Source organism: Canis aureus, chromosome 19 (assembly GCF_053574225.1).
Source record: "Canis aureus isolate CA01 chromosome 19, VMU_Caureus_v.1.0, whole genome shotgun sequence".
Lineage (NCBI taxonomy): Eukaryota > Metazoa > Chordata > Mammalia > Carnivora > Canidae > Canis > Canis aureus.
Genome location: NC_135629.1, coordinates 43,579,772 through 43,590,173, shown reverse-complemented (window position 1 = coordinate 43,590,173; position 10,402 = coordinate 43,579,772). Strand labels below are relative to the sequence as shown.

General features: G+C 50.2%; 1 protein-coding gene across 2 annotated transcripts; it reads right to left on the bottom strand.

Annotated features, from left to right (window-relative positions):
• Nucleotides 1-252: 252 nt before the first annotated feature.
• Nucleotides 253-6,316, bottom strand: LOC144290191 (C-C chemokine receptor type 1-like). 2 transcript variants are annotated; one of them, XM_077859174.1, is made up of 2 exons: nucleotides 6,011-6,316; nucleotides 253-2,681 (listed from the first exon to the last, which is right to left on the bottom strand). In XM_077859174.1, exon 2 carries the CDS (start codon nucleotides 2,616-2,618, stop codon nucleotides 1,551-1,553), a length of 1,068 nt encoding a protein of 355 aa, XP_077715300.1. In that variant the 5' UTR covers nucleotides 2,619-2,681; nucleotides 6,011-6,316; the 3' UTR covers nucleotides 253-1,550. The 2 variants fall into 2 exon arrangements, with proteins under 2 accessions (XP_077715300.1, XP_077715301.1); XM_077859175.1 differs by lacking the exon at nucleotides 6,011-6,316 and adding an exon at nucleotides 5,414-5,967.
• Between the last annotated feature and the right edge of the window lie 4,086 nt (nucleotides 6,317-10,402).

The window sequence follows — 10,402 nt, the reverse complement described above, 5'->3', positions numbered from 1 at the left end:
CCTTCCTCCCCTTTGCTACCCAGCACCACAGGCTCCAGGGCAGCCCCACCCATCCTGCCTGGGGTCTCCCAACATCCCTATGCCTGTGTGCCTCTCAGGGCTCAAAGAACTCGCTTTGAAGGAAGCAGATCCTCAGTCAGTCAACACTGGTCACTTCCAGATGGAATCGATTTGTGCAAGCAATAGTGGGGAAATGGGTGGGATAAATTAGGATATAGCCCTGCTGTGGAATTCAGCGCAGCCTTCAGAAACAACGTTTTAACATGATTTATTCACCTAGGAAAGTGACCCCAACATACTTCTACTTAAAAACAACAAGAGTACAGTTGAAGTCCATCTTTGTCGCCATCGTAAATACACACAGGAAAGACACCAAGCTAAAAGAAAAAACATCCAAGAGTGCACAGTAGTTGTCTTTGGGTAGTGAGAATTGGGTGATTTTGGTGTTTTCTTTTTCCCTTTGTGTTTTTAAGCTGCTTTTGTTATTGGGAAAATTTTTTTTAAAGAAATACACATCCTAGGGAAAAGGGAAGAAATTTGTGATGACCAGAAGGTCCCTGGTGAGAGATCAAGTGTTAAGGACATTTAGGGGAAATATGTTCCTTTGAGTTTAGGATCCTCTCAACCTTCCACATCAACGTGAGTCCCCTCCTCACCCTCCTCCCTTTCAGCCTCAAACACTGTTAGCTGCACACCAGGTCATTTTATTGTGGATGTGTCCCAGGTGGCAGCTAGAACTCTGACCTGTAAAACCAGAAGGCTTGGGTGGGGAAGCAGAGCCTGATATTAATTTCTGCAATAAAGCCATCAGAATGTACTCCCACATCATCCAACTTACAAGGAAGGGAGATTCTGGAAAATATTCAGAAAGAAGAAACTGGAAATAATGAGTCCCTCCCCTCTGTGGCGATTTCAAGAAGTAAAACATAGTATGCATGTGATCCGTGACTAGTCCACTGCCTGAATTGTTTGATTTTTGCAAATGTAACAATTCTCGCCAAGGGCTTTCTCAGTTCCACTGCCAAGGACAGTTCCCCAATCCTATTTCCCACTGGGGCTTGAGTTATTTCTCAGGGTTTCCAAGGGTCTAAATCCTGCAGTGGGGGCGGAGTGGGGGTAGGTGAGGGTGGGGAGGAGGCTGCTGGTTCCTGTTTGGCTCCTTGCTCAGAGTAGAGTCAGTAGGAAATCACTGACTCCAAGTTCACTGATAGTAGGGACAGGGACGTGGGCAGGGATGCTCAGTGGCTTTGTTTACAAATGTTAATGATCACAAATCTGAAATCCTGTTGGGGCCCAAGCTTTTCCTCTGCACCCACCCTCCTAGTCTTCTGGAATGTTCCATTTTGCTCACTCCCCTCCTTCCTACCAGGGAGGAGTTCTTGGAGAGGATGCAAACTCCGGAGGTGATTTCGTCTAGACTGCCCTTAAACTCCCTCACCCCCACATGGCTGCAATTCCATGCTGTGCCAGGTGTCTGAACCTGGTGGGGAGACCCAACCTGCCTCGGCTTGGGTCAGAGTGACTGGCGGGTCACCTTTGTTGGGCCTGAGTCAGAACCCAGCAGAAAGCTCATGCTCCGCCGTGGAGGGAGACATGGAGCTGGCCCTCTCGAGTCTGTCCGTGGAGAGGAAGGGGAACCTTTTAGCCAGATGCCTGGCCACCAGCCTGTGGAACAGCTGGCGCAGGTACCTGCGGAACCTCTCCCCGACGAAGGCATAGATGACAGGGTTAACGCAGCAGTGCGTGTAGGCGATCACTTCGGTCACCTGCATCGCCAGGTCCAGCTGTTTGCTCTGCCTACACTCATCGGTGAACAGGCTGTCTTGGAAAGCAGAGACCAACACGGTCAGGTTGTAGGGAGTCCAAAAGAGAAAGAAGACGATCATGATGACAAAAATGAGCCGGACGGCTTTGGCCTTCTTCTCATTGGGTCGCTTGAGCAGAATCTGTATGATCGCTGTGTAGCAGACAATCATGACCGACAGAGGCAAAACCAGCCCCAGTAAGTTCAGTTTCAGAGCCTGGAACTGTTTCCAGGCTTTTAGGTCTTCATAAGGGAAGTGGAGGCTGCAGGTAGTGTGGGAGAGTTCTCGCTGGGTCTTGGAAAAGTAGAAGCCTGGGATGGAGGCCAAGAGGGCCAGGACCCAGGCACCAATGCTGCTGATAATACCAAAGATGACAGTCCGAACCCGCAGGGCAAACACAGCGTGGACGATGGCCAGGTACCTGTCGACGGTCAGCAGGATGATGAAAAGGATCTCGCTGTATAAGCCTGTGTAATAAAGCCCCGAGAGCAACTTACAGGTGCCATCACGGAAAATCCAGTCATCCTTTAGCTTGTAGTCGATCCAGAAGGGCAGCGTGAAGAGGAAGAGCAGGTCCGATATGGCCAGGTTGAGAAGGTAGATGCTGGTCATGCTCTTGAGCCTCCTGTATTGCATGAGGACCAGGAGCACCAGGATGTTGCCGACCAGGCCAATGATGAACACCAGGGAATACAAGGGGGGCAGCAGCTGAGCTCCAAAGGTCCGTACCTCTCCCTTCTGGCATGGGGTTATGCCCTCATAGTCATACATTGTCGACTGGTCATAGTCCCTGCTGGGCGCTGTGGTTTCCATCCTGGCTTCTTGCACGAGTCAAGGCAAACGGTGTCTGTTTACTCTGCTGGGAAAGGCAGTGGGCTGTGGACAACAATGTTACTGATTATAGGTCTTCGACCACCTGACAACTGATTACTGAGTACCTACTGTGTATCAGGCCCTAGAGCAAGGGGGATCCAAGTCCTCTCCGCCTTTCGGGGAACCTGGAATCTAACAGAGGGCATAGGCGGTAAACGGAGGAGCCCACCCATTGTTAATCCAATTACTTGGGCACTCAGGGTCGTGAAGGACAAGTCCATGGCTGGAGAGCACAGACAGAGGGAGATCTCACCACACTTCTCTGAAGCAGTGCTGCCCGAGGTCTTGGCATTGGACTTAGTGCAAGACAACTCTCCCCCACCCCCACAGAGGGGGTGCCACTGTTCCTCAGTTTTGAGGTGATGATGGAGGAGTTTGAAGTGGTAAGGTATCTATGAGAATGAGAGCTGGAGTTGCTTTCATGGAGCAATGGATTTGCATTGGGGGGTCCCCAGGAAGAAGCTCTCAAGCCCCAAACATACAAATGGGTCTTCATGGCTACGGAGACTAAAAAGATTCTCAGGCAGTAATGATGTAGCATGGTGGGGGCACAGGAAAATATGCGGGATTTGTTTGTTTGTTTTAGTTGCCACAGAGACTAGGGGATGCTACTGTCTGGTCATTGAGTAGGCAGGGCCAAGGATGTCCTGTAATACAAACATTATCCTACCCCAAAGACCCATAGTGCTGCCACAGTGAAATTCTAAAGGCCAGCCCCATTCCTTTTTTTTTTTTTTAATTTTTATTTATTTATGATAGTCACAGAGAGAGAGAGAGAGGCAGAGACACAGGCAGAGGGAGAAGCAGGCTCCATGCACCGGGAGCCTGACGTGGGATTCGATCCCGGGTCTCCAGGATCGCGCCCTGGGCCAAAGGCAGGCGCTAAACCACTGCGCCACCCAGGGATCCCCCCATTCCTTAGTAGATGAGGACCCTGAGGGCACCAGACTGGGTCAGCTTGGATATCTTAGATATTTTTACCCAAGGTTGTCTTGAAACAAAGAAAAACAAAAAAGAACCACTAGATATCTTGCCTTTGTAGGACTCCCCCAGCCCCCGATTTTCAGTGCTCCTTTCCACTTCTAAAGACACCTCCCCAAAGGGACCATGGGTTTTTGTGTAACCTACCAGCTGTGTGACTTTGAGTAAGTTAATCTACTTCTCTGAGCCTCATTTCCTCATCTGTCATGTAGGAAAGTAACATCTTGCATGGCTACTATCGTGTATGAGAAAAGCCACCCCCTTGTACTTAGCGGATCCTCAGTAAATATTAGGGCTCCTCCTTCCTTGCACTGACCCTTCCCTGAGGCCAGTCCCAGGCTCCAGTCCTATTCTGGTTGATGTACCCTTCTCCCCAAGTCCCCCACCATTTTTCTTCGTAGTTAATCTGGCAGATGAATTCTGCTTGACAGTGGGGGACGGTGACAGTCCCTTCCACGTGAAGCGCACTTTGAAATTTTCAGTAGCCACCAGTTTGAGTTGATTTTACATAAAGACCGATCAGTAAGGTAGCTGGTTCCTACATTATCATTCCCATCCAGAATCTGGAGTCTCTAGCACTCTTTCTTCTCAATTGCTTAATGAATGTTTCCTTCGTACACAATTCACATTTCTGCAGTGGCCATTAGAACATTAAGCACATTGGTGGTGGTGGGGGCTGGTCAGTGTCATACACCCTGCCTGGGGGACTGTTGTTTCCAGTCAAATCCATCCCTGTGTCTGATGCCTCCAGCTCTGAACTTGTCTGTTCCTCACCAGCCCTCCAGGGCTGACAGGTCAGTTTGGGAGACAGCCCTTTTGGGTGGGCTGGCAGGTCTACTGCAGAAGCTACAAGCAGCTTGGAAGCACAGAGAGCACCTGGTGCAAGACCCACGAGCTCATGAGCCCAGTTTCTGGGGAATTCTGGCAAAGGCGAAGGCAAACTGAGTCAGCATTGCTCATGCCATTTGAACAGAGGATCGCCTTCACCAGCCCCCTCCCCGCCCCCCACCTCCAACTCCATTTACTGTTTTCCCAACTTGCCAGGCACCCCACAACAGCTCTAGGAGAGGGATGACCTGGTGTGGGGCAGTGGAGGAAGACACAAGGACCCTCTTGCCATCTAGCCCCGCTGGAGTCTGCTGCAAAGTCTGCCCCAAGGCCTTTGGGAGCCTGGAGCCCGGAACCTTGCAGTGCCAGCATCCTCCAAACCGGGAGTTGGTGAAGTCTTTGAGCCAAGAAAGGGCAGTCTGATGATAAGACACCTACGCCTGGTGGTGTGCAGGGGCTGATTTATACTGGTTCATAAAAACCAATCGTGTGCATCTTTCCCCAACTCTGCATTCTGGGGGTCGGTAGCTTGAAATCAATCATAGTGGGGATGTTTACACCATAGAAATCCACAAACACTAGAAATCAGGTGTGTGTGTGTGTTTGTGTGTAGAGCCAGTTGTTAAACATTTACTGGCACTTCCCTCCCCACAGCTGAATAGCCCAGATTGTTCCGTTAGAGTGGAGACTCAAGGGTCAGTGAGTTGGTACACAGCCTGCTGACAAGCTACGCAAACTTCTGAGAGTTTCTAACTCTGAGAATCTGGGGCACTCCACATTTTATGGAGGAACAGTTGAAGTAGATACCTCCAAGTAGCCCCCACGCCCCTCCATCCTCAGAACAAATTCTGACCTGCCTCTTTGTTAGAACAGAATGGATGCATCCCAAGAAGACCTCGCCTGCCTTCAGGAGGGTAAAATCCTACCTTCTCCAAGGACAGATCAGCAGTCCTGATTGTGAGGCTCCTTGGCTCTAGCCTTCTCAAGAGATTGGTCCACCATCAAATCATCCTTGCATCTGCAATGTTTTTTTTTTTTTTTTTTTCCTAATTCATATTTCCCTTTTGCTACAATTTCTTCATACACCATGTTTGGTTTTTGTTTTTGTAGGGCAATTTGGCAAGTGATTTCCTCTTGAATCCTTTTTCACAGAGAGCCTCTTGTTTCTTAACTGACTTTAGAAAGGCTGATTTTTCTCAATCACTTGCCAACAACCAATCTTTCAGGAAAGCTTCCCTTTTTTTAGCAAAAAAAAAAACCACCCCACCCTATTTTACTATCTGAGCACCTAGTCTTATAAATTCACCCATTGTCAGCATTGCTATACAATTAATCGCCTTATAGATGCATCGATGGGCTACTTAGACATTTGCTTGGCCCTCAAAGAATTCTTCACCTTTGAGGAGACAAGTAAATAATGCCCTCAACATGAGGCCCACAGTTCCGCCTGGCGACACACATGTCTTCAAACGAGATTGCCCTCAGCTGTCACTGACAAGACAGGAAAGACAAGTGACACTTACTCTGATCTCTAAGGATTTTGTCCACGAAGTCTCTATTTCTGGAGCTTGTAGAATCTTCATGAAATCAAGTTTCAACGTCCTGATTGAGCAGGAAGTCCTCAGCTTCCTGTATGATGATTTAGGACTCCAGGGTTCACAGTCTCAGAATGACAAGAAAGGGACAAAGTTCTTCTTTTTCGTATGGTTGGGTGTCCGTGAATGGCCACGATACCCGCCAGCGGCAGTTCCTCGAGGCTGGGTTCGCTCTCAGCTGTGCTCCTCCCTGGGGAGCTCTGCCTTAAGGGGACTGGGGAGGGTGGGGTTGGGTGGAGTTGAGTGGGGGAGAGATGGTGTGAGGTGTTCCCAGAATTTGTGAAGCAATCAAAGGCTGAGCTTACGTGTGTTTTGGGGGTTGAGGGAGGGCAGGGCATAGAGGTCTTGTGGTCAGTGAGTGGCCCTTTTTTTTTTTCTTAAAGCTCGCAAATGGAAGGATTTAAACCAGAACCTGGATCCTGTTCCTCAAAATGAACTGGCAGAGAGCCCGAGAGAGGCAGCGGCTTCTCTCTGGTGCCCCCTATGTCCTTCACCTCTGACCACTTGCTGTCCCTCTCTGTTCCCCATTCTCTACCTCATCAGACCCCACTGAACAGTTTCACCTCAAGGAACCTCGGCCTGGAGTGAATCCAGGTCTCTGCGTTGGATTTTAGCCATTCCTTTCTGATCTCACGTTCCTGTTTTCTGCAAGAGTACAACTTGGCCATGGCCAAGTCTCAGCTCTCTCCTTGAGACAAGGGCAGACAACTGTGCCTTGAGAAGTCTTGGCTTCTCACTCCATCAGATGAGATGACTGAACACTCGCTCGGAGCAGGTGTACACGGTCAGCTCGTAGGTGAAGAGTGTCACGGAACACCAGGCCCAAGGGAAAGTGTCTGGTGAAGGATGCTTCCTGCAAGTCTCCCCACAGTCAACACCTACTCTGCTCCTGTGCTTTCATCCCCCTCAGGTTCTACTCCTTTTCCTTAACACAGGACCCCACTAGCCTTCCTCACAGATGGTACAAAGCACCATTTCAGAAAGGAATGCCAGGGTGCTTTGAAAATGTCACTTGCCCTTTCAAGGCTGTTTCCTCATCTGTATAGTGAAGACTTGAGGCAAGATCTTCAAAGGAACATTCCGTGAGTCTTCTGGGGTCGGGTCTCCCCTCTTTGGCAGCCTGTCCAGAGAGATGGGGGTGGAGGGATGCAAAAGGCGACAGACTGACGAAGAGGGATACAGGCCTAAGAACTTGCTGCCTTTGTGTGGAGAGCAGGGCATGCGGGAGCACTGTGATGGGCCTGGCAAATCAGACAGTCCTGTATCACATCCTGGGGTCTACCTCTTGGTAACTTCGGCTGCAATCTTTATGCTTTGATCGTCTCTTTCCTCTTCTGTAAAAACGAGGCTAATTAGGTTGACTTTATAAAGGATTGAATGAAGATATATACAGGCATCTGAATAAATGATTTGGTGGAGTGCTTGGGATTGCTTTGGATATTATTGATGCTCTGTTTTTTGTTTTTGTTTTTGTTTTTTTTAGATTTTTATTTATTTATTCATGAAAGACAGAGAGAGAGAGAGAGAGAGAAGCAGAGACACAGGCAGAGGGAGAAGCAGGCTCCATGCAGGGAGCCCGACATGGGACTCAATCCCGGGTCTCCAGGATCACACCCTGGACTGAAGGCAGTGCTAAACCACTGTACCCCATTGATGCTCTGTTTTAACTTAGGGTTCCCTTTTAGGTGCAAACCCTGGAACGGAATGCAGATACAAGTAGTGCATTTGCAGGGGAATCCCAGGAAGCCCTGCAGGGGTGGGGAAAATGGGCCAGGGAAAGGAACGTGACCATGAGGGGAGCATTATAGAAGGGCCTCCTGGGGAGCTCAGGGAGCCTCCCACTGGGGGGGCCAGGGGTGAGGAGACCTCGCGTGTATCTAGCAAATCGCTACCTGCCCAGCACTGAGTGAGGGCTGCTTCTCGATGGCTTGTGTCACTGACTATCCTCCCCAGGACTTTCTTCTCCACCAGTGCGCAGGGCTGGGCATTCCAGGCAGTGGCTATAGCCATAGACGTAGTGGAGATGGATGGAAGAATCAGCAAGGTGCACACCACAAGATTCTAACCTTGACTTTGCCCTGAGCTCTGATTCCTTCATTCGGCACCCCCTTAATTTGTGTCAACCCCTCACCTAGCCTGCCGAACCTCTTTCATCTTGCACACTTCCATTTTGTGTTTCACCCATGACATCTAATATTGACTCAGCCATTTCTGCTGCTCCTTTCCTGTCTCAACCTCAACATCCCAGAAATCTTATGCTCTGTTTGGCCAAGACAGGGCAAGGCCAGACTCCTTGACTGCGTGGAGCCTGGTTCTCACTGAGGCTCACCCTTCGGGTTCAAGTGCTATACTGTAAATACATTTCCAGGAGGATGGCAGTGCCATCACCAAGGAGCTCTCTCTGCTGCCCATTCCAGGCCACAATGTCTGGCTACTTGACAAAAGAGGTTGCTTCTGACCCTAGGCCACTTTCGGGACACCAAAGCTGGACTGATGAGTAGCCCACAGATGGACAAAAGGGTCTTTGGGAGACATGGGTGGCTCCTAGGCAGCAGCCTACCCTTGCCTCTTCCACACCACTGCATTTCATCCCCACCTGACCTTTCCACCTTGTCTCATTTCCTTTCCTAGCCTCTCTTTCTACCACCCTCCCCCGCCACATTTCTTCTTCCCAGGTGGTCAGTTCTCCTCCTTAGTCTCCATCTGTCTCTCACATTCCAGCATGCTACAAACCCAGCCTGGCAAACCAGAGGAAATAAGTCCAGCATCTTTTCTCCCCTCTGGTCTGCTTGGCTGCCCTATTGTGCTGGGTCATGTACTGGTGTCACTGAGGTGGTTGAGCACATCCATGACCCTTCTCAAACTGCCTAGACTATTCAAGAGGCCACTTCCTCCTTGAAGCCTTCTCTTTCTGCAGCAGGAAGTCATCTAAGAGGGGCAGATGCCGGAGCTCTGAGAGTTTTAAGTTTTTCCTGGGGGTGGGCAAGGGGGTGGAGGTCCCTTTATTTACACTTAATTGTGTATGTTGGATACTTTTGGCAATGAACAGCAAGGCAGTCCACTCAAAGTAGCTCAAAAAAAATTAAAAAGAATAGAAACTATTCTTTTCTCACAAACCTAGATCTTATCTCTGGTTTGTTATTAGTCTCTAATATTCTCTTGTAATCATTCTAAATGATTTCACAATCTACACGTCTCTGTCTACAGCCTGACACCCTCACACTTAGGGGCTAAATATCACAATGACATCATGGTATAACTCTGTGGGTTGCATGGGTGTCCCCATCTGGCAAAGGGGCTGGGGCTTGACTGGGGTGCCCCAGTATTCCACGTGGCCTCCTGTCCTCGAGCTGGCCCCACCAGCTTCATTGCCTTTGGGGTGGGGAGGGGTGGAGGGAGTCCTGGACATAAGCAGAGATCGCAGTGTCTTCAGGCATCGTGTCAGAGGTTGCCTAATGTCGCCTCAGCTGCATTCGGTCAGTGAAAGCAAGTCACAGAGCCCAGCTGCAACCAAGGAGTCAGGAGATGGGATGCATCATTTTAGCTAGAGCCGTCGGGTCACACTATAGGAGGCTGAGGGCTCCAGGACAGGAGGGCCTGGAAACCATATGTTATCCTCCACCAAAGTGCAGGTTTCCTGCAGCCCTCTGGCCATCCCCCACAGCTATGTCTTCCATGTCCCTCAGCTGCTCACCCCGGGATCCTAAATCCTGGATCTCACTATCACACAGTCCGCTGCCTTCATACCTCGGTTCCTGGCACCCCAGCTTCTGACACCACTTCCATCTTTCCTCCCTCCTGCCACTCAGCACCACTGGTTCCCCAGCCCCAGCGGGACTGTGGGTATGTGCTTTCCCCAGACCGTCAGCCTCCTCCTGCCCTTGCTGGCCATCATCTTAAATCCATGGGCCATTGTCATAGTCCCACACACACACCCACAAAGTTGAAGGCGGTAGGAGGGAACCATGCCAGCATCCAGCCTGGGACCCTCCTGCAGGAATGATGGCCCTGCGGGAGGGGCCACAGTAACCCGTGGCCAGTGTGGGGTGCTACGGTGCCACGCCACCCATCTTTCTGACATGCTCAGACCAGCCTCTGCTCCCCGCCCAGTGAGGGCTGCTGGTGTCACCTCCAGGCACTGTGACATCTAACAGAAGACAGGGCTGCTTCTTCTTTTTTGTCAGTTTATAGGAAGAAGGAAGCTCTGACGAGTACTTTGAAAAAAAAAAAAAAAGACCGTCCCCAGAGAAGTGGCTTCTCTCCAGTGAGACCAGGGCAACCCCTCCCTGGCCGTCTAGGGCAGTGCCTGGGTGACAGCCC

Bases quoted from the DNA above. Each gene is read 5' to 3' on its own strand.
- LOC144290191 (XM_077859174.1), bottom strand. From the start codon at position 2,618: ATGGAAACCACAGCGCCCAGCAGGGACTATGACCAGTCGACAATGTAT.